Source organism: Bombus affinis, chromosome 3 (assembly GCF_024516045.1).
Source record: "Bombus affinis isolate iyBomAffi1 chromosome 3, iyBomAffi1.2, whole genome shotgun sequence".
Taxonomy (NCBI): domain Eukaryota; kingdom Metazoa; phylum Arthropoda; class Insecta; order Hymenoptera; family Apidae; genus Bombus; species Bombus affinis.
In genome coordinates, this window is record NC_066346.1 from 6,431,146 (window position 1) to 6,456,659 (window position 25,514).

The 25,514-nt window shown below is 32.9% G+C and overlaps 1 protein-coding gene across 1 annotated transcript; it reads right to left on the minus strand.

Annotated features, from left to right (window-relative positions):
• Positions 1–546: 546 nt before the first annotated feature.
• LOC126914082 (uncharacterized) lies at positions 547–7,090 on the minus strand. Its single transcript, XM_050717563.1, has 4 exons — positions 6,964–7,090; positions 5,115–5,209; positions 3,679–4,065; positions 547–3,094 (listed from the first exon to the last, which is right to left on the minus strand). The coding sequence occupies exons 1-4, from the start codon at positions 6,973–6,975 to the stop codon at positions 2,896–2,898; spliced, it is 693 nt and encodes a 230-aa protein (XP_050573520.1). The 5' UTR covers positions 6,976–7,090; the 3' UTR covers positions 547–2,895.
• Between the last annotated feature and the right edge of the window lie 18,424 nt (positions 7,091–25,514).

Sequence of the window (25,514 nt, forward strand, 5' to 3'; positions counted from 1 at the left end):
TTATGGAAAGCGTCCTTTGTTTAATTGGAAAGTTTTGGTGTTTCTCATAATATTTTGGAAGAAAGTAAGTAATTATTATAAGTACTTATTTCAAAAAGATAAATGGCTCTTTGCTGAGAAAAATTCCATTGCAATTTGATTTATGAATTATTTATAAAGTGCATTCATATATTTTTCGTTTTCTTTTTTCCAATTACAACCGCAAAAATAATGACGATATAGGTACATATAAAATAAAAAAAGGACAGATGGTAATTTAATAAAAAAACTTAATGCTGTTAATAAATAATATCAAAAATAAGGGAAAACAGACAACAAATAGTATTACCCTTTTATTCCCATATGACATAATATAAATTTCATAGAAATAAAATAAAAATGATCTATGTGATTATCGATTCTCGTTAATAAAACATATGGAGGTTATAGAATATTATCTTATATATTTTACATACAAAGTTGCTTTAGATTTATTGCCACGTGCAAACCTATAAACTGCCTACATATCAACATTTCTCATTAAAAAATCTTATCAAAACGCACAACAATTTTGCAAAATTCTTTATTACACAATACATTAAGTTATCATAAAACAATGAATGAAATTGATACACGAAATAATATTAGCATCCCTAACATACAAATACATGCACTTTCTTCCATCAACTTATAAACAACTATTCAAAACGTTTCGAAATTCCTAACTACTATAAACGTCCAACGTCTACTCTATTATTATTACATTATCTGTGCTGCATTCTGTATGTCTACCGATTTCTGTACACACATACGAGGACGATTAATTGGTCAATACAATGCATTTACGACTATCATGAATTCTACAGAAAAGATAACCAGTTGGGTAAAATGCAAATGTCTCGTCGTCGATTGTTCACCACAGAGAAATCTCGCGGGCATAATCACGATACACGAAGGTGGATCGCCGCCTACGTTGGACGTTGAACGAGTCGTTTGCTTGCATCGTTCGATCGATAGCATCGGAAGGCCACACGTAGTTATGCCAACCTCGCGAATTTTTTACCAACGTGTCAAGTTCAGCCATGGTTGCATTCGTAATTCCACGCGACAAGATGATTAACATTGACGGGAATTATGGTCAGGATTCCATTTCGCATAACTCACGAATTGTTCATCCCATTCGAAGGTGAGACGGAAGAACCAGGCTTGTTCCTCGACATTCCGTTCTTTCTTGATTTTTCCCTCGGAATATCGCGTATATTTTAATCCTCCAATTCCCATAAGCATCTACTAGGATACATTTTTTTATTTATGCTACAGGTGATATAAACAAATTGATATTTTATAGACCCTAATGCATTTTAGTATCGTATATAGTTATAGTATAATATCTATTTCAATAATTTTAAGATTAAATATATTATTAATAAGATACTATTAATATTATGACATAAAAATTAAGAAATCAATAAGTATGTCGCTCGTATGATAAATGGAGGAAGTGGGAAGTTACAGTGATCAACTTAGTAAATGAAAAATTAGAAATTGAACTAAAAAATGAAACGATATCCTTAAGCGTTATGTGAACAACTTTCATACGTATGAAATTAACAAAATTTCCAACATTTTATCATAATCTTGTACCATAATCTGTGCTATGAGAGTTAGACGATTAAATTCTAGATGCAGATACGTCCGTACACAAATCAAAATTTCTTTCCTATTGTCAAATGATATACGCGAAGTGGACAATATAATTGTGAAACATGATGCCTTGAGCGTTTAGGTGATACAGAAAAACGGCTAAATAACAAGAAATGTAAATAACTGACAATGAGTCATAGAAGTAAGAACGAAGAGGTAGACAGAACAAGTAAAAAGAACCGGTAGGAGAAGAGGTAGAAAGGTGAGGAAGAGGTAGAATTTTACAAAGGAACTACTTTCAAAGTCTAACATGTTGGAGTATTACCAAGTGTTTGGAAGATAAGTAAGAGTGAGAATCGTGTAGAATATTAAGTAGCAGAGTGTCTTCCTGAACATACTATCCTGTGTTCTGTAGATTGTTATCTTGAATATTGATGCGTTCGATGCCATATTAAGATATGGGTGATTTATAGCCGTTCTACAAATTATTATTAATACGAAAACTCATTTGATTTATATTAACATTCTGCAGAAAAGATTTCTAGGAAATTTTCGAAAGATAAAACGTAGATGTAGAAGAATATCGAAATGTTCTATGAGACGATAGAAGATAAATTACACCATGGATATACTTCTGTTTAGCTAACATTTGAAGGACAAGAAATTGAAGTTTAATACAATGTTTGTTATTGTAATGGATTATTGTTTCACACTGTCGCTCTTATTAAAAGGAGTAAAAAAAGAACGGAGTTAAACAGATATTGTTTTGCGTGAAATGAATATTTTAGATGTCGCTTATATACGTAAATATTATTTAAACAATTACAAAAAGAAACTTTAACTTTCTCATAGTTCATACAAAAGAGTATCCTTATCTTTATAGTTATTAGATGCCATCGACAAGTAAAAATATATTATTAATATGTACATAGATTGAAAAGTACATTTTTAAGAAACAATAGCTACATATATAAAAATTACACTAACAAAAAAAAAACAAATCATGAGTATGTTGTTTAACTTGCAAAATGTACGTTTTTAAACTTCCTATCGACATATTAATAAATAAAAGAAATATCTGTCCTTCAAATATTAACGTTCACCAAGAAAAGAAACGTACCAGGGCAACTATCAGAAAATCAGCCTAAAATTAATGGTTTGGGAATCGAATAAAGATAAACGAACTGGCCCAAACTACAATCTCTGCAACACGTCCCGGAAATAGCTACGAATAACGCAATATTTACACATGCTAACGTGATCGAAGGATCCCTATCGTCTGTAAGTAACCGAGTAAGAGGCTAACCCGGCATTGGGATCGACGGGTGCCGGGCGACCTTGAATTCCGCTTTGAGTCGGCGCGGCTGGATACGCGGGTCGCTGTTGTTGGGCCTGATATTGCGGTTGATACTGCGGTCGATATTCCGGTTGATACTGTGGCTTCGGCTGATACTGCACTTGCGTAGGATACCTGGAAAGTCGGGGAACAAATTCTGTTGGTTAATTTCATTGTTTAGCCCCGCAAGTCTAATTGTAAGTCAAGAGTAGCTGTCAGTTGTGCGAGTCACGTTCACTGCGCTTTCGACTGAAATTCACGTGACATTTACAGGGTTCGTTGTAGATACGTGTTCTTTGTCCACGGAAATTTCTCTTCGAGGGTTTAAAATGAACAATGTCGTTGGTAAAAATCATAGTTTGTAGCGAACAGAGTTTTTTCTTCGCGATACCGGATGTGGCTATGAATATAAATTCGGATACACGAATAATATTTCATCACTTTAAGCTAAATTGTTGCAGTGAGTAACGTATCACTGATATTGAATATTGATTAAATTTATTTAGATTGAAGATTGATCGAATAGAGAAAATTAATAATTAAAATATTCTTGAGTCTTTAAAGTTTGTAGTTTAGTTACACATTAAAATACAACGACAAAAACGCGATCGTTGTGTCTATATTTCGCAAGGATAAAAAAACTGACTTTCGATCAGAATAGTTAATTTCTTTGATTTGGACCAGGTAAGGATTTTCGATCTGAATAATTAATTTCTTACCTGGGCGGATTATAGATCGGTGCCGGAATTGGTCGAGGTTGATTCTGGACCAAAGGTTGACGAGGTACAGGTTCATATCGTTCTCCGTTTGTATATCGAGGATCCGTGTAATAAACAGAGGGATCCTCTCTATATTGGCCATCGTCCTCTGGTTGATTTGGATTTGCGATACTGTTACCAGTCAAGGTTGGCGGTGGTACATTTATACCAGAACCTGCTGGCTCGAATCCGCGTCTGGACGCTCCATATTCCACTTCTCGAATATTCCCCGTATCATCGACGAATCCGTATTTTCCATATACTTCTCCAGTTGGATATTTCGATTCGATCTTGTAAGAACCATCCGCTGCCTCGTATCCGTAACTGTAGCTACCGTCCTCGTTATGTCTGGTCATTATTGAATTAATTAGTATTTGTAGGTTTTTTTGAAAATATTTTATTGAATATCGTGTTAGGCGGAATTTTTAATTACTTGAATTTTTGGATTATACGCAGATGTTTAGAGATATTTTAAAGGCAGAAGTTATCTTAATTTTCATAAAATATTTTCGAAATAGGAATTATAACCTTATCTTCGTGTTACATTCTTAATTATTATTTGAGTTTAATATTCGATGGGTGTAAGAGATCCTGCATTTATTTATTTCAAATATAATAGTATATTTTATATGTAGCCTATTACGAAATGTTGTATAATACTATTCTGTAATACTCAACCATATAGTTTCATTGAGTTTTGTTATCCCTTGTATCAGTCACGCTCGAATCGCGTTCAAAGAAAAGTTACAAAAACGCGCGGAAGTAGACTGGTGTAGCAATACTTGTGTAGCAATAACCTATCTATTGCAGAATTGCATGGAAATGTGAATTTGCCCTTGAAACTACGGATAAACGAATATTTTTACGAAACTCTTCGAAGTAACGCCTACCTTGAGGGTTGCATGAGCTTTTAACAGTATGCACATTGTATTGCTTCACAATATATTTATCTAGATTGTCATACATTGCACAAACATTGTCACGAGCGAAAATGTTACAATGGCGTAATTTTGAAGAAATTAAGATTAATAAATTTAGATTACTATATAATGGAAGCTATATTTTTTACAATATTTTTCCACTCCCCACAAGATGTTAACTAACATTTTACAATACATAGCATTTCATTATTCTTGGCTACTTGGTTAAAAGTATAATTAACTTAAGAATACTAAACTTCCTTCTTAGTTAAAGTTTCAGTTTCACATTCAATGTAACTTGCTACACACCGTTTGAAGTTTTAGTCCTTTCTTAAACCTTGACTACACAGTTTTAGTCGGCAGTTCGAGTCAAGAGATAAATTGTCTCTGATAAAGAAACGGGACGAAAGATACATTCGATATAGCGTTGCCTCTAGTTGGTTTAAATCTATGTCGTGATAACGAAACAGTACTCACTTATTTATCTGCTTTAAAATGGGCACCGGCGTGGTCACGGGGTATTGATTGTGCTGGGCGAGCGCAAGGCCGATGCAGAACAAGAGAAACAGCACCTGGTGACACAAGTTTGCATAAAATCGCTGGCATTCGCGGATCACTTTCCAATAACCTCGTGCACAATGGAAAACGGTCGAGATTGCGCAGTTTAAATGAACTTCTACTTTTATTTGCCTTTACAATTTATTTCTACAATTTATTTTGCAAAGGAAAGGACATTCTATTATAATTTACAGTACTCTGCGTTATCCAATACTTTTATCTTATATATGTTAATTAATATTAATTTTTTTTTTCGATAAACAATGGAAATTTATATTTCTATAACGATAAAATCATAAGAATTATTTGATTGAATGAGAAAGGAATTGATATTAAACTCTAAATTGGAGATGTGTTCAGTTTCTTCAAAGCACGTTTCGTACGTGTAAAATAAGGAGGAACTTGTACCTTATAAGGTAAATACTAAATCGGGAAAGTAAAAGTAACAAAATATGTTTGTTGATGCACCTTTGTTAAAGCGTTAGAAAGGGAAAGGCATAAATCACGATCCGATAACCTAAATATTTTATCTTTGTAGTCTCATCAGTGAAAATTCGAACGGCGAATAACAAATTCCAGGGCAGCAAATACCAGTAATTCGAAACAAGAACAGTTTAGTGTTAAAAATTACGCGTTTGGTTCGAGTTCTAATATTTTAAAGAAACTAATTGAATTTTCAGAAAGATTTGAAAAATACCTATGTGAAGATAATTTTCTCAAACCGAAACCAAATATTTTATTTGTTAAACATATATTTCCTGCAATATATATGAATTTACATTATCTACACTACATCTTGCATTGATATGCTTGTAATTTTACTTTTTCACACACATATATCTCGAAGTCTATAATCCTGAAATTACAAAACGGGTGAAATTAGATTTTACTAGCCGCTAACTTCACTCACAATACTCTACAACTTTTCCTTGTTATTATTTTACAATTATATAAAAATAGCTATGTTTATTACTGCCCATTATAACAAAAAGGGAAAGTGGACGTGTTTAAATGAACCATCAAACCATGAACAAGGCAACAGAATGATTTGTGAGGCTAAGTCTAACGCGATGACACAGTTAATGCAAAGTAACATCACAAAAAAGTGCTCTTCCTAGTGAAAAAATCATCGATTAAACGAAAAGTGCATCGCAAGCTTTCCACTCACCACGCATTCTATCAGTAAATAAGAATAAGATCTAAGTTTACAAAAACCGAAAGGGAAGATTTGGAAACTTTGCGAAGCAACTATCTGATCACTTTACGAAAAAATGTTGTAAATCTTTCCTTAAAAAAATATTACGAAATTAAAAAACGAAAAGAAACTTAAATGCTACAAATAACTATCATTCGTTTAATCTAATCACCAATACAGCCAAATAACTCGAAACACTGGTTTGATTCCTTCGATTAATTACAACTAAAAAAAACACTAGCTCCAATAACAAACCGGTTTATACCCAATTCCCATATGACTATGACAGTTTAGTCTATCCGAGAAACAATGAAACACCGTGGCAATGAAACACTAATCGATAAGGAAGGAAAACCCATTTAGACACCAATACAATCGAACATTAAACTCGACACACTGTCCCAAGACTCAAATTAATTACAACTGAAATAAAGGACACTACTCCAAATATAAAATTGATTCTCATATCCAATTGTCATGCGACTAGAACGACTCGGTCATTCCCAAGAAACAATGAAACACCGTGAAAATGAGACACTGATCGATGAAGGAGGAAAAGCGAGGAATACTCACGGGAAGACGCATGTTTCGTCGCTGATGAGGCAGACGCGATTGTGTTATAGGATCGTGTTATACCGACCGCGAGTCAACTTATATAGGTCCCCTTCGGGAGCGGCGGGGCCCGCCCATGGGCCCGACCACCGCCTCAACCTCGTCGCGATCTAAGTACCAGAGTTCACCGCACCGCAGCACGACTTTGAAAATTTTCTAACACGCCAATTTTCATTCACCGTCGAGCGTGACGCGTCTCCAGGGTTTTCGGTCCGTGATCCTCGTTGCATAAACCCGATCGCAGGGAAACCGCGATACCATCGAATCGTTCCGGACAGAGCTCGACGATTGGGACCACTGCCAGAATCGATGTTTCGGAAAAAGAACAAACTTTCGCACTATCACGTGTGAATTGTAATTCGATCGCTGTTTGCGTGATGTTGGTTGAGAACGTGGTATGGAGAATTGATCGAGAGGAAATGAATTGCACGTTTTATTGCGTTGATCTTTTGCTGTTTGCTATATTATTCTAGTTTAGTTCAGAATAGTTGAATTACTTTACCAACGCGAATTTGTTCTTCGCTTGAACTAAAATATATTTTTCGAAGTTCTTATTTTCGTACAGTCAAGTCTTCCGACATCAAGTCGTTTGAATTCGAATAGTTTGACTAATTTGAAGGAGAATTTAGTGTGGATTTGAATCCATTGGATTGTTTTTGTAAATTTGAGAATTATAAGATTCTCTTGATGCAATATCAAAATATTTTTTACGGTAGATTCATGTTTTAGAGAGTCTTTATTTTTACATGTTTAAATACTTGTTTATTTATATGTAGTATCGGTTATAATTATTTGAAAGAAATTTATGTTCTTTTAATGTTAGTTATTTGGTAAATTGAGAGATTCCGTGGACTTTTTATTTAAGTGAGATAAGTTTATGTTGAAAATTTACTTTCTTGACTGACAGACCTGTAATGATGCCTGTAAGTACATTCAAGCGAAAGCTCTTGACTAAATATGTTCGTCCGAATATCCGCTTATTCATTTTATACAAACAGGATTCTGCAAGGTGATCTTCTGGAAAATACATACTTTTACATACATACTTTTTACAAGGACGTTACGTGTGATCTCCACAAAAATAAATTATTTATCTGTTATATTCGTATCTGCATAGTAAACCTGAAGTCTAATTCCATTTCTTATAATCGTTTCTTTGCAAACGTCTCTACAACAAGTTAATTAGTGTTAATATAATCTCATAGCAAGACAAAATATTAAATATAAGAAAATATCTTAGAAATAGAAATTGTTATTCTAATATGTATTATAGTATTAATAAATATATTACCTTTTATAATAGTAATACATATATAAACAAATAAATATACTTATACGTTTATTTTACGTATTTTATATATTACGTATATTTAAATGTTTTATGAAAATTTAATATTTTCTATTGTGAATATATATTTAGCAGTATTCTCAGCCATTCCCTGATAATGAAATAAAATTTGTATAATAATACTCCCACTAGACTACTCGTCTTTACGTTTTGTTATCTTGTTTGAAATAAATGGAAAGGGAAGTGTTACTGTCGTAATTACACAAAATACACAAAATGATCGGCTAACCGAGAACGTTCCCGATCATACAAGAGAACATCTTGACATTTATCGTGGCTGTATTAAGAGCATTATAAGACTGAACAGAGTGAAATATACCTATACACTTACACTCCTTTGGCTATTGCAACCCAAGTGCCCGTGAGAATCAATTTCTGTAGAAATACCTTTCACGCTCAGAAATACCTTTTTTTAAACGACACCCTCTTCTTATGTAATATTCTTTGTGTTTATAATCCACTTACACTTGTCAGTTTTTATTTTGACAAATATATGAATTGCAGAAATAGCAACACGTATAGAATTCAATATTATATAATGGTACTAAAATAATACAAAATTAAACATAATATAAAAAATACTGAAACAAATCGTTTAGTGTATAATTGTTTATATGGTAATCTAAAAATTCATGTGTGGCATTTATGTAAAAAATTGATATTAGTAATTACATCCTTATAATTGTTTGCTTCGTATATCTATATTGCATTTCAGTAATTTATAAACATTTATAAAGTCTTGATCTTGCAGGTTAAAAAAAGATATTGAAATTAAATACCTTTATTTTTATCGTTAGCACATTAAATTTAAAAAAAACGGTACGAAACTAACATCTTATGGTCTACGGATTTACATAACACAATTTTATTAGACTTTATTAATTAAATTAATTATTAAAATTGAATTACAATAAAAAAATAGCGTCTGTATTTCATCCTACTAATATCTACACCTTATTTTCCACATCAACCTTTCCTTTTTTTCTATGATTTACTATTTAGTTACTCCTTTCACTATCAAACATCCTTTAACTACCTCCAGGTGGTAGTACCAGGAGGTATATACCTCCACTGCCATTCCAAGAGAATTTTCCATTCATTTCACAGTCTTTCCTATATTTATGGCATTTATCTCCTTTAAACTAATTTTCCAATATTTCAAATACTTGGAATAAAGCATTCGAGTCAACGCACGATTTACGATTTAACATTGTCGAGCGATCGTGATCGTAATGTATAGGTACGTCACGAAGACGCCTGAACGCGGTTTGCAGTGAAAGTACGAAAAGACAGTGCTCCGGAATTTATACCCATGGAATGATAAACAGGGCGTTCAAAGTGGACGAAGCTATCGTTACAATTGAGTAGTAGCAAGAGAGTTCAATGCTCGTCCATCGAAGGGACGTTAGGCTCATTTCGTTTACGTAACGCTGTTACGTACGACATAATTTGATATTAATGCCGGTATTCATGCTACTGAAACAGAAGTGTTCACTTTCCATCTTTTATCCTACAAACGTTTTACCAGCCTTCTTATCTCTCGTATAATCGACATTACTGACATAGTAAGTTGCTTTCTTTTGTTACGGCTACCTCCTATTTTATAATCGCGATAGATAATTAAAATATAGTAGAGTTCTGGACATGCAAGTCGCGTGTATTATTAAGGTTATTTAATATTTAGTTCTATCAACATTTTTAGAAAAAATTACACTTTTTAAATAAATAACTAAATAATGTAATTTTTAAGAATCAAATATTTATTGAATAGTCGACTACTAACTAACTGAAATAGAAGTCTAATGTATTAAAATTGTATCAAAACTTTTCTAAAGTGTGACACTTTTTAAGGAGATAACTAAATAATAACATTTTTAAGGATTAAATATTGTTAAATTAAATATTGTTAATTAAAGGGTCAACTGTGTACTAATTGACTGAAGAAATGGTTAAATAGTTTTGAGTAAACACGGCGATAATAATGAAGAAATAATTAATGAAACAAGAAAATATGTAGTTGTTGTATTATTTTTTATAATTATATATATAATATTAAATAATAATATAATATATATATAATTACATAAAATATGTATTCTTCTTAATATTTAAACAAATCGTAGATAGTACTAAAATTAAAATATTTAACAGAGATACTGGTAAAGTTTGATTTTCGAGAAAAGTGTTTATTTTGATTCAATTCAAAGTGTTCTTCTTGAAAAATGACTGATGTTAAAATTGTTTTCACGAAGACTACTGAAAAATGGATGAATGTAAATATGTACTTACATAGTCTGATCGGAGTTGTGAATGAAGTTCTCCTATTCACCGTAAGGGAACGACACTTTGCTGAGAGAGATTGGCGCTTCAAATTGCGCCTGACCAATGATTGCCGGTTTTACTGCGGTGCATAGGTGCAAACAGAGGAAAGGTACTCGCGGGAAATAATGAAAGATTAGAAATAAATTAAAAATAAATTAAACGAAATTAAAATTATTATATAACGTTCATTATATATTTAAGGTATTTGATTTTAATTCTCATCTTCAATGCATTATATTGAAAGCGTTAGTTATCTTAATTAGACAAAAATTTCCTATTTCTTAATTCAATCACTGACCGCCGGAAATTTAAGATCTTTATCTTTCAGAAACAGAAACATCGCGCAACTAATTATATCCATGCCTTTTATCAATTTTTGTTTCATCAAAATTTCTCAGTTATAACAAGAATTCGAAAATAATATCGCTCATTAAATAATACCTATCGAAAGTAATCAATCATATTTTTGTAACAAACTACTAATTTATCGATATTAAATCTATGGCCGTGGCAAAAAACGAAAATAACAAGATGAAAAGCTGATAAACGGCCGAGTTGTATATTCATGCAATTACTTTAATTGACTCGTCCGCTGGTTTATCAAGGGCTACACGGACTGGAGCGTGCAGAAAGTTCCGTGACTGTCGATATTTAATCCGATTGCACGTTTCGTTAATTCAAATCTCGATTACCGCGCTATTCGAGTGTTCGACACAAATTTCGATTACCAAGTTCAGCGAGCGTTTTACAACCGTTACACATGATATGCGAAATTAAAACGTCACATAAAGTAGGCGGGGGGAGGACACATAATGAAAAGAAAATTATTATACCAGCCAACTTTTCGCCCGTACTGTCATATATTTAGCGTATATTTCTTCGATGAAACGGCAAGTCATGAAACTAATGAATACCACTCTGTGGTCGTATTAAAAAAATGAAGTAAATTTAAGGGCCCGTGATATGCGATTTAGGGACACGTTTTGGCGGTAGGTGTCGTCTACTGAAGAAATAGAATAGCTATTTCTACCTGCTTTATTATCTTTTTCGGCGTAGACCTCTTCGTTTCTTTCAAAGTAGGATCCCATTCCAATATTTGGTATTCCATTCTGCAATTAATTGCGTATTATGGGAATAGAAGAGGGTATTTAAAGTAGAACGCAATAAATTTGTTGTGATTTCTTTAACTGATTTAAAAGCTTGTCATTTATGCAGCATTTTAAATGCAGGATTCCAGCGAATAATATTTCAAATAAGCGTTTTATTACATAAGCAGACCGCCTAAATGCTAAAATGAACGTTGTATTTTTTAAATACACGTGGTAGAAAATATATTTTTGTAGTGACAGAAGCTACTGATCAAAAGTTTGATATCACTTTTAATATTCACGGTTTGGCAAAGAAGGCATTTAAGTGTTTTGCTTTAGTAAGTATTCTCTGCTCTATTAGTATTCTTTCTGCACTGTATTGTTACATCTGTATTTTAATTTTCCGAAGAATTATGTTTAACACTGAAATTACCAAATCAGCTGGAACGCCTGATATCGGATTTGTTGTTTGTTCTTAGAATTATTAACAAGCGTGTATTTCTGATACTATTAACGCTTTCGTTGAGACAGAGATGTGATTATAAGTACTTATTTATGTTTGTTATATTGCTTTAATTCTACGATAGCGTAACAAGCATAATACGTATATTTATAAAAGATTTTTACGAATATTCGAATACTTATTATATGTGAGCAACTGTATATATTTTTCGTATAAATACAGACGCGAATATGTGTGATGGAAATATAATACAAGAGATTGCAAAGATTATTTTAACCACATTATTCAAGGAATAAGTTTGATCAATACAACCTTGGGGCAGTAACTTCGCCAAATTCACGATCTTACGAGTGTCGTCATTAATTCTCGCGAAAGAGTTGCGCAGCCTCAAATCAGCCTAACATCACAATCGCGGCAAATTGCACGATGCCCGTACTATGACTCGAATCAAGCGCCATTCGTCGTTGATGCATCGAAACAGTCTGCACTTACAGATTCACCGTATCGTTCACATTACTTACGACATGGCGAGTGTAAATAACAAGAATTTCAGCTTGATTGCGCGTTATCTTCGGGGCTTCGATGATAATGCTAACAGAGGCTACAATTATGCCGGTGGTTCGCTCCCTTGAGTCAAGAGTGAATCATGGTATCGCAGTGCACTGTAACCGGTCGAACCGCACTCGAATTATTTTCTCCCATATATCATAATCGGGAGCCAATTATTGGTCACCGTGTCGTATTCGGTTCGTGGTCCGAGCATGCACCTGCAATTGAATGCGATTTGGCTCGCGACGCGAATAAGCGCGCCTTTGTTCGACTAGCATAAATCAGCCGACTTAATGATGCAAACATGCACGAAACATGGTATTTAGCGGTGTTTCTTCGGTAGCTAAGGAAGATGTCACTTTTCCGCATGCAGATCGCCTGTGCAAACGTTTAAAGATTTATTTAAGATCTTTGTTCGTGATTGTTGGTTTGTTGGTTGTTAATATCCTTTACGTACGTTCTTTTAAGATTCAAATTATAATTACTCCGATTAACAAAAAGCGTTTCGAAGCGGATTAATTCATTAGGTACAATGACACTAACAGCAAACTTAATATTTACTACCAAACTTTGAGAAAGATATTCGATGATAAATTATTGAACGTATGATTTCTTATTGAAATGTGTAGTAATAAAACTACAGGGTTTTACTTTTAGAAGAAGAAAGAAAATTATATTTACGTAGAAGTCTCTGTAAATAACTATTTAAGAAGTTCAAATATTTCGTTAAGTTACATCTATTTTTTTCCATATTTTCCAGCATCTGTTAACGTTTTTCTAGTAATATATATACACATACACATATATGTTACATTTTTATATTGTACAAATTTTATGAATATATTTATTAAAATATAGAACTTAAAAAAGTGATGATAATCCTGTGACGATACTCATAGGGTAAAATGCAGAATAGAATCATATTGTTAAAAACAGTTAACATCTAGTTTATTTGTTTAGTTTATTTATTTATTAATATCAACATGTTTAATCTTGTTGCTAATTTAAAAAGTCGATACTAGGATACGAAGCAGGTACTTTCAATCGCAAATCATTAATCATTTTCTATCAGTGATAAAACTACTTACGTCCGCATAATAAAACCAGTCCGCTATCTATCAGTAATTAATAACAACAATATTCTCGATCGCGATACTGAATTTATTATATCGTACCGAATTAACTGCACGAGGTAGAAAGGAGCATAATAATATCAAGAAAACGATCGTCGAACTGATCTGAATTCTAATTTTAAATGATTTACAATCAAACATTATTTTTATGGTATTCAAGTGTCCTCGCAATGTAACACTCAACGTGTTCTACCTTTATGAAATTTCGAACAGTGATGCAAAAAGGAAGTAAAACGTTGATATTTGATTTTAATATTACGACGTGATTGTTACAATTATTTATTATTATACGAACGATTGCAATGGTATATTGCTATCGTTATTATCGTTATGTGTATTTTCCATATTACAAAATGAAATATTTTTTATAAACCACGAGCTCGTCGTAAACTATACTACATCGTGGGTAAACTGCAATTTTCGAACATTCAACAATAATTTGCGCACGTTTATAAATTTCAGAAACAACACTGTTATCGTTGCTATTGAGACAAACTGTAAGCCGTTTTCCGAGTGGCCCAGGTATACGAGGACAAAGAAACGCGTTGAATTTATAAAGAGCAAAGGGACCAGGTTGTAGCAATCGAAATTTTAATTAAATGACAGATCCGCCTTCTTGGTCGTTAAAAGTTCTTTATAACGCATACCATGTGTCACCGTCTTTATTAAATTTCAGTCCACCAAATAAAGATGAACCATTAAAGTCTGAAATTATATCGTCATAAAAATATTAAGGAAATTTATGTTAACAAATTTAATCTATGTCCTTTTTCCCGTAAAAGTGTGTACATTATAAATTTGACTAAAAATTAATGATATTCGTAATGTTTTTTCTTTTGTGAAAATGTGGGATATTCTAATTTGGAACTTTGTCACTATATCTAATTTCTAATAGTTATCTTCGAGAGAGTTTTACTAATTATTTACTTTTTAACTGTAACAAATTCGTATCATTTAATTTGTCCATTGAATATTTACAATAATATCTATATTTAAGAAGAAGGATATCATATCTTATGAAATGTCTAATCAATTGTAAATATAAAAATAATGTGTAAAGTCGATAGAGGGATATTTATACACATGAATTACAACTGAGGAATTTCTTTTCTAAATAATGTCTACAAACAGCATTATGTTCTTCAGTAGTAAATTATCTCAGTTAATATACACAACTGACCTACAAGTTTTGTAAAACAACAATCATGAAATCGTCTAATAATATGCCTCAAAATAGACTCGAACATTACAGATAAGTTAAAATACAGTACGCAATATAGAAAGTATAATAAGAGATAATTTGACTTCACTTAGCAGGAAAACTTGCACTTAAACAGCTTTAACAACACGCTCCCGGTGTGTTCACCGATTTAAACAGAAAGTAGCCTCAAATACCTTGGCCGTATGAAAGCTAAAAAGTCAAGAGTCGTATATTTTCCCGCGATGCTCGCATGTAAATGAAAATTCTGTGTGCCGTCCAATTAAAACGATTCAGTCGGTAATAGGACGCGCAATAGCACCATCGGGCCTGTAATTTTCTGTGCCTGGTCGTATCTGATCCAAACGAAAATTGACAGGGCTTTCAAGTACAATGAAATATGTGGATTACGATTATTGTTAGAAAACTTTCGCAATAACCACGCCCAAGGTTAGAAAAATGAACGGTGTCGTGTTTCTTTCGATGCATTTTGTAACAGGAGTGAAATTAAAGTCGATGGAGAGGAGAATTAATTACATATAACTGGCTGTAATAGCGGTGAGGCTGCTTATTTTCTTGTTAATTATACGTTTTATGTTAAAATATAATAGACAAGGCGATTAAAATTTATTAAATGTCCAATTTCTATCTTTGTCGCGATAGGTTGTCCTTATCGTAATTAATAATTGGTAGTTTATTTTGTGAGTTTTGCCATACCGTCGAAATCAATGTCATCGTGAGATAAATTCATTGAATTTTAGGAAATGAAAATTTTAGATTTTTGGATTTCTGTGAATTTGTTGAATATTTTCTTCGGTTTATTAAAACTTAGTTTAAACAAATGTTCGACTGAATTCCAATTTTCGTAGTTTATGAAAATCAGAATTTTCTCTTGGGCATTGATCTTCGTTTCTTTTCATCTCTCGTATTATTACAAATCATTATACATAAATCGACTACAATAACGAAATATACTTTACAAATTTTAAAAATGAATGTTAAACCTTCGAACTTAGATCGAACCAAGATTTGACAATTTCACGAAATTATCTCCTCGAAAAAAATATTGATTTTACAGAACAGTATTCATATATCGTGAAAAATAAATGGCAGAAAGACAAGAGATACTTTCGATAAACAATCCTGCCAAGGTTCTCGCAGGAGTTTAATGAATATTTAATGCACGACATTCAACAGTCTCTCGATCTTATTACCGCTTTCCTCTTTTCTTCCTGGGCCATGGCAAAATTGATATATGCCGGCGCATTATCGACATTCGGTCGTTCGATAAAAGCGCATCGGAGGCGAAAGTATGTATTATGGGTACAATTACTCGTGGCATCAGTCGAATCCAAAATAAAAATATTCAGAGGGTGCAAAGGCGTGAATCGTTATACCCCGAGCCAGCAATCAATAACCCGGCTTTCAGCGTTCTTTTTTTCTTGGATTCTGTTGCGCTTGGAACAACCCGCGGCGATAGAATTTTGCTTTATTTTTTGCCTTGAAGGAATGAACGCTTATTACGTGTATAGCTATACAATATGCGTTTAATTGTCTAGAGATTTTACATTAGAATTACTGATCAGCAGGATATGAAACTTGTAGCAAAGAAATTAAAGTAAAAACTTTTTGATATATGAATATGAAATTGTTGAAGATTAGAAATATCAACACTTAAATGAAGCAAAGATCATCACTGCGCTCGTATTATCTGTGATCTATTAAGATATATATTTTACTATTTTTACATCGACACTGAAATTACTGACGACTAAAATACTTAAACTTCTACAAAAGAAATAATAATTAAAAGTATATAAAAATATAAAATGCACTTACATCCATGTATTTTGCAAAGGAATATTCAAATTATCGAAAGTTCACCGCGGCAAATCTATAAAATTTCTATGAAAAATTTCCAATTTGACATTTCGATCGTATTCTGGTAACTTTAGCGTTAATACATAAAAGATGCTAAAATTGTATTAATGGTGAATCAGAATGACCATAGAATGATGACTTTTGTGTAAAAATTTCATCAGAGACCCTTAGAATTGCCAATAGTAAATTTCCCCTCCGATATTAATCACGAATTCCAACGAACTGCAAATGAAATCACGAAGAGCAACGCTTTCGCCTCAATACGAAATTAAATGATCCGTCCAAGGTTTGAAAAGTTTACCACTTGATGATTCAGTGAATGAATTTACCGACATTGCTTAATGAGACTCGTTTTCCCTTGTACGGATTCATTAACGTTTGTAACTTTAACACGATTTGACGCAAGTTAAATTCGTAGCAATCACTTGTTGTATTTATGACAAAGTAATAAATAGTGGATATAGATATGCACATGCGTTCTTATACCCGTGTATATGCGGGTAGTGAAAGTTTATACAAAATCGTATACTTCTAATTCTAGATCCATAACTTGTTAACTTACGAAACAAATTGTGCAAATAAAAATTGTATTTATTGAATCAAAACATATAATCAACAAATCCAACAGACTGCTGAATTTAACGATAATTGTACCTTAAACATTGTACTTTATCGATATTAACAATATATTAGGTCCTTCATAAGATCGATGTCAAATTTTAGTGCGTTATGTCTTCTCTGTAAATATATTAAACAAATTGTGTACCTGTTATTAACGATTGAGGGGGAGCTCACAGTAAAAGCGGCCTTTGTTAAATTTTTCAATATTAAATAACGGCGCATTTTAGTATCCAAAAGCGAATCTCGCAATATGATGGAATTGATATTACAAAAAGATGATTTACATAATTGAGATATACATCTAGAACAGAAATTGACGTTATTTAAATTCAATTATTTATATAGCTATTAAAGATGCTAAAGTTTTCTTTTGCCTTCCTGGAAAAAGACAAAACATTCACAAGGATCACAGTTTTTATGAACCTATCGACCGATAGAAAAAACTTTTTATTTCCTCAACGCAAAATAAATTTGGTCCTAAAAGGGTTACAAGTTCCTGACAATATCGTGTTTCATACTCCGAAGAAACGAATAGATTAAAAGGAAGAATTGTCTACACGATAGACGCACGCTTAGTAAGGAAAACGCAAAAGTGCAGAACGCAACGAGTATTGGCGAGTAGTCGTATAAGCGAAAAAGGAGTGCATAAAGAGTTGTCAAGGAACGGACACTATGGCGAACTTAATGACGACAAGGGAACGAGTTGTCGGATAGGTTTGCCGGCTATTTGTACACCTCAAACGCGACTCGGCCGAGACTCGCATTCCCCCTGAATATTCATAAGATACGCTGGCTTTTCGTAAACCCATGAACTGAACTTTCTCGAGTAATCGCGTTTACTTCGCATGCACTGAATTTTCATGCAGAACGGTCTGATTCAAAGTGCAGCACGAATTAATTTCACTGATCATGACTCTAGATTTCACGTGAGCTTTTCGACGCGTTTGCAAATTGCCCTTGCCACTTTAAAAATCTGTTACGATTCATCCGGACTTCGTACAAAGTCAGCTTCATCGAAAACGAAAGGAAAGAAACCAATGCTTAAACGGTTTCTAGAAGGATATACTGGAGATTCCCTTGTTCGTTTTATTCTTTTATTCTTCGTGTCTTTTACATCGAAAAGAGAAAAGTCTGGTGGGAAACGCATTTGAGAAATTTTACCAGGAATTTCATGTAATACGGTATGCTTGAATGAATTTAATTAGTTCTGGAATCTATATAATTTGCTCTAGCAGCTGTATGTTATAGCATGTAATAACTGTTATTAATATTCGGATACCACGGCGTTCGAGAATGTTATTAAATTGATTGATTTGTAATATATCAAAGTATTTATTAGTGTTAGTAGAAACACGAATCGTTCTTATTTTATGCACACAATATTCTGCACGATAAGCGATAAACTAAATAATATCGAAGATTAAAATCCCCAAAAATTCGAATAACGAGTAACTTACATTAATTTTATATAAAATATATACATACGCATATATAATGTACATATTTCAAATGTATAGATTTAACATATAAATTCGATGTAATTTGCTCACTAAATAAAATTTGTCTCCAGTAACTGCGTTCGTCTTATCATTAAATCGTTTCCAATGTATTTCGTTTCATTGATTCTTCTAAACTTTCTAACGTTTAACTTCGTCGAATTTTATCACACGGTTTTTCTCAAATTCCGAGGATACAACATATTTCCAGTTACTTTTATTCTCAAGAGATATTTAACTTAACAACACACCCGTTCCAATCACATGACTCACAACGTTATTTATACTCCTTCCACTTTCGAGTCAATCGAACGGCAATTTCCTCTGCAAAGGGACTGCTTTCGTTTAAAATAAGGATTTCGTCGCGCGAAAACATCTACCTAAAACAAAATCGAAGTACGCTTTTTCACCTGCACATCAAGGTCCATGAAGCGAATTGACACACACTTTGACCTCCTATTTGCATGTCGCGGTACGCGAATCACCCGATATTTATAATCACGATTTATAATCATAGTGATGCCTTTCGAAAACCACCGGTTTCATATCCATCGGATACGCCGATTTCCATGCAAAACTCGTGATACGCTTTAATGTGATGGGCTGTCACAGTAAAAACTCGTGTCAGTTCGTACTTGTGTTTTTCTTCATTTGCCGGATGTGAACGTGCGCGGTAAAGCATCATTTCGGAATGATTTTACCCTCTGACAAGTATCTACAATCTTACCCGTGGAATTGCATTAATATCGAACGACGAATCACGAATAATTTGAATACATTGTGATTCAGCTTGAAAAGGCAATTACCATCTAACAAGCTGGTAACAGATAACTACAATATAATATTGTAATGTGTGATAAAATCGTTCAAATCGAACTTGTATGAGTAATATTTCACTATTTACTGTAAAAGTGATATTTATAACTTAAAAATATTAAGTTTCAAATTGTATTAAAAATACTAGTTTCTTAAAAAGTTTCTTCAAAGATCTGGCTTTTGGGTAGTTGATATAAGTATACATTATCATAAAATAGGATCTTTAATCATAGAATAGGATCAAAGGTCAATTTTGTTATCTTCAATTTATAATTCTAAAGAAGCCTAACTAATCCTTATAGCAGTAATACTTGCCATAAATATATTGTTTGAATTCAGTTTTGTAGCAAGAATGCAGCGTATGTATAATGTATGTTACCTGTTGCCAACGTAGATATGTAGATGTAGATAAATAGAAGTAGATAATCGTGAATTTTTTAGTCGTTGATCTATTTGAAGTGTTTATTGTTTATTATACACTTTTCCAATTTACAGTAGCGTTTATTGTTAAGTAGACTTGTACAAAGAATTATTTACTATCTGTGTAAAATACTGTATTAGTACCACTCTATTATGTAGATAAATATATTATATGTTAATAAATAGAAAAATGCATTAGAAATGCTTCAACGAATCGTTGATGACTTTACGTTAAAACGACAATGTGATATTAAAAAAAAAAAAAAAAATAGACGTGACTTTGAAAAATGTTTGAAAATTTTCCATCTAGAAAACCTCTTCTTATTAAGGTCTGCTCAATCTTGTTTGGTTTCTTAAGAAATTTTGAAAGACACAGCTTAATTTACTTTTCAATTATGTTAGTCGACACGCTTGAATTAATCTTCATTATAGCACTCAGCCCGTAATTTAAAAGTGGTCATCGTAAATTTCTAAATTTGCACAACAATTATCGTGTACGTCAGAGCAATTTGATAAACGGGGCATTTGCTTGATCTTCATGAATATAAACTTTTAATATTTATCAGCCTACTTTAATCTCAACCATCTTAATCATTCTTCGCCTTAAATATTCCTTGAAGATTTAATTGAATGCCTCCGTTTTTGACTGCATATAAGTAGGCGTATAATATGACAATTAAAATTTAATTGAATAAAATTCTGTTCGAAATATTTTGATATATGTGCTTCTTCAATGTCCTTGTAATTTATAGAACAAGCTTAAAGTTAACGATAAGAAAAGCTATCTCCATGTAGATCACTTAAATTTTCCTGAAACAATTTAAAAACAATGGAAAACCACTCAGAAACAAGCTATTTCTAGAATAATTATTGCTTTGGATTAATAAACGTTTTATATATCATTACAATTATAATTATTATTATATATAGTTATTATATATAATTATTTTTATTCATCTTATAATATTTGCAACTAAAATTTATGGGATTTTCTTTAATTTATACTTATTTCGTAAGCAGTTTTGTACATAATATTTTATATCTTAATAAAAGCTATAAAATTTTTTTGACTAATAATTCAAACTCCCAAGAGAATAGTGTAAAAGAATCAAGAAATAGAAGTATTTTCTTATGAATTGACATTGAAATTCATAATTTCTTCAAATGTAGTTGTTCTTGTATTCCTTATTGTTTGTTCAGAAAATTAAAAATTAAATTTTCCTTAAAGATGTATACGCCAAAGAAACCACTCTCAAATGAAAAGCTGTCCTAGTGCATTCTATGATTAGGTACTATATAAATAGAGTTTTGTACCAATTTCGATTGAAATTGAACCTGACACATTATATGAATCATCCTGTACATTTTCCTGACAAGGTAACAAGTTATATGTTTTATATAAGTAGATACATGTCGTGTCTCGCGTGAAAAATCACCGTTCCATCGGTTTTTGTTCACGTAAAATCGATCGTTAACGCAGGAATGCGTGCCAGACGTTGGAACGGATGAATTTTATGAATATTTGAACTTGCTTGCACCATTTAAATTGCTGGTGTTCCGGTTACCATAAATGGCAATTCGTTTTCGAAAGAAGAAATCAACCAGTTCACTTTTACGTACTATCACAAACTTATCTGACAGTAGATAAGAAGAAAAGCATATAAGATATGAATAATTATATTTCACTTAGGTAATCAAAAGTAAGAGTTTTCGCTTCACTATTATATTATTACCTATTATATCAATAAATGTATTTTGGTCAAGCAATTTAAAGAAAAGTATTTTAATCAGAGAGATGTTTCATTTGTTGCGACACGATAATAAACCTACGGTTATTCCCTTTTATCATAATTTTTATTTAAAATAACAAACACTGATGCTCTTCGCTCGCAAACATCGGACCTATTCCATATGTTATCGAGAAAAAACAAAGAAAACGTAAGATAGTCGCCACGGTATTTACGCAAACGACTCGTTCCGTCGCATATCTCGATTCCACGCAATCCACATTTTTAACAAACGTGTTTCATTTCGTGGAAAGGCACATACGTAGGTTGCACCGACCAGCAAAAGCCCTTTAGACGAGGAGTAAATTTCCTGGCATTTTTTATTCGCGTCTTCGCATCGCGAACGATGAGAATTAACACATCAGCTCGTGGCATGAGAAGCATGCGATCAACAGAGAAACCGACGATCCACTTTCCGGACGAGAACGTTCCGTGTCGTTCGGAATGTCTTTTCGGCCGAGAAGAGTCACTCGGAGCTCGTGAGATGCGCATTTTTTGCAAGGCCAACCGGTGCTTATACCTCTACGATTGGGCAGCCGAGATCGTTCTGAGCTCAAATTTCTGATATACAGAGGCGCGGATGATTTTTCAAAGTCATGTTACTCGGAACAACGACGTGGCTGTTCGTGCTCCATTTGCATATGCGTTCGGACATGGGCCGTTTTTCTGTTTCGCTCGTTTCTTCCCAAAATTCCCCGAACGAGAGGTCCGATTTTTAATAAAAAGCAATTAAATTTTCGAAGATAAGAATTCAAACTCCTGAACGAATGGTTTCAAGAATTGATAAAACAAAAAAAAGAAACAACTTCTATTTAGTAAATTGATATTGAAATTTAGAATTTCTTGAATTATGATTCTTTCATATCTCTCGTAGATTATTAAGAATATTTGAAAGCAAATTAAATTTAAATAATTTTATACCGAATAGAGATCCTGGGTCCAGGCTAATCTAGGTACTATATATGTACATATATGTCCTTGTTTCCTTTTAGTTTTTTTCTAGTCTTATTTTAGTTTATGTTATAACAATCTATATAAATATCTTCTATAAATACCAATAAACGATCGATTTCGAAATATTCAAGACTTCAAGATTCAGATATTTGTAAATAGTACAAATATTGTTCGAAACAACTGTTGCTATATTTCCTTTATGAAACTCGTACAATAAACAACATACTGGAAATGAAGAAACATATAATTTCCAATACGTAGAAAACGCGATATTAATTTTGAGACTACGAAATTTAAAGTGTAAAGTGACACAGACTGCATATAATACACAGAACAGTATAAATTATAGCACGTATTGCAAAAAGGTCTCAAAAGTAAGGAACGTGCTATACGATGTGACTATTTGTAGTATTTGTCGTGATACACGAAATTCGTCCTGGAAACCTTGACTCGGTTGACTCATTCATAGAAACGCGTGAAATTGACTTGCCCAATCGTCATGAATAATCTATCCGTATAATTAATGAACGATATGGCGGGCTGATGGAGTGCGACCGACATTGAAGTTACGGTTGCTGTTGTATCAACGAAAGTGTATCGCACCCGAGGACGAATGTTTGTGAAGGTATCGGATCCTTCGCATCTGCAGTGATATTTTAATTTTATAATTCTGTGGGCCAAGAACAAGATTTGTTTCGCGCTTTTCGATGCCTTTTCTCTATTGTTAACGATGTCAAAGGTATTTCACAAGCGACAAATATTCTTGTTTTAACATATACATTGTTGAGAAATATCTATAGTAAAACATATCTATATTCGCGATCATGCATAATTGTTGATCGATCACCACCAACATACGACGATCGAACGTGATCATAATTAATTTCCGCTGCCGGAATTTCGTGTGAACTGCATTTATTAACCGGTTCGATGTGTCGGTATTTATGGATCGTGCGCGGGAACATCGTACCCCGTCCATCATGCTCAAGCAAAAGACAAAGAAATGACCCCCGTCTAAGGCACCCCACAGTCACGAACCAAACTTTCCAGCTGGGAATCTCTTCTCGGACGAAATCATGTCGCTTCGGAACAAAGTCGCGCGATTAATAATATTCTTCTGCATTTATTAAGATCGTTGTCAAGGTATGACGAGTAAAAATTGCTCGGAGGCGTGATGAATCGAGTCAAAAGAAAGCTTCCTCGTACATCAGTTGCTGCTGGTAATCTGTCATGAGTTCATTTAGTTGGTAGTTCATTTTTTTACATCGCTTAATACGGAGGTTGCTTGTCTTATCATCGGTTATTAAGGGTAATCTGTCATTGGGTACTTCGGTTAATTCTTCGTCTGACATTGTTTGGCGTGGAAGTTCTTCCACGAGCGTACGATGTTCGGGAAGGATTTTGAAGAATTTAAGCTTGAGATTAGGCTAATGAAAGTTTCAATTTTCAAATTTTATAAGCAATAATGAATTATCTGCTAGCTCTGTAATTAATAAATTAATAAATTAATTTTAAATTTCATTTTGCTGTTACATTTTCCGTCACTGCGATTTTATATACGTATAAGGTGCTATAAAATAATTCTATATACGTATAATGAATACTAAAGAGATGACAGCAAAGACATAAAAGGAAAGAAACACTCAAGAAAATTTGCATTGCATTACATCAATATTCAATTTTAACTCGTTTATTACACTTATCTCACAAAACAATATGATTGCCTTTCTTCAGAGTTGAACAAAACACAGAATACGTATAAACGGAAGTATTAATTTTGGACGAGAGACACACTATATTTGTAATTACGTCACATCGTGTAGAAGAAATCATGCGTCTCATTATCGTAAAATTGCATGGCAATTTTAGACGAACGTAGTCACGAACTTTGAAAAATGAAATACACGATAATGCCGAGTCGCATTATAACTCGGAGAAATAATTTATTATCGTACTATAAATAATTGACGGGCATTTTAATGGTTCTGACAATTACAATGCAATCATAAATAAACGATTCGAATGAAATACGTTTTTCGTTGACCGGTCGACAACCACTGTTGGTACTTTTGGCTGATAATAAAACTACATTTCATAAAAAGCATCTCATACGTATCGAATACGGCTTTGAATTATATATTCAGGCCTGCGTTTGTTATTTTATACAGCAACGGAATACAAATCGTGTCGTAAAAGATTGTTGTGTAAATCGTTCGATCCAGATGGAAAAGTATTTCAAACGTCGTTTGCGTGATTTCGCGTGCAAATTGATAACGCACAGTTATTTCGGTAAAAGGAGAATTAAATGTATAAGATGTAGAAACTTACTGTGGCAGAGTGTGTCATTGTGTTTTTATTTTCAGATTGAGTTATGTGAGAAATGTATAAAACTGAAATAAAATAAGACGACGTGGTATGTAGAACACCAAGAAATTC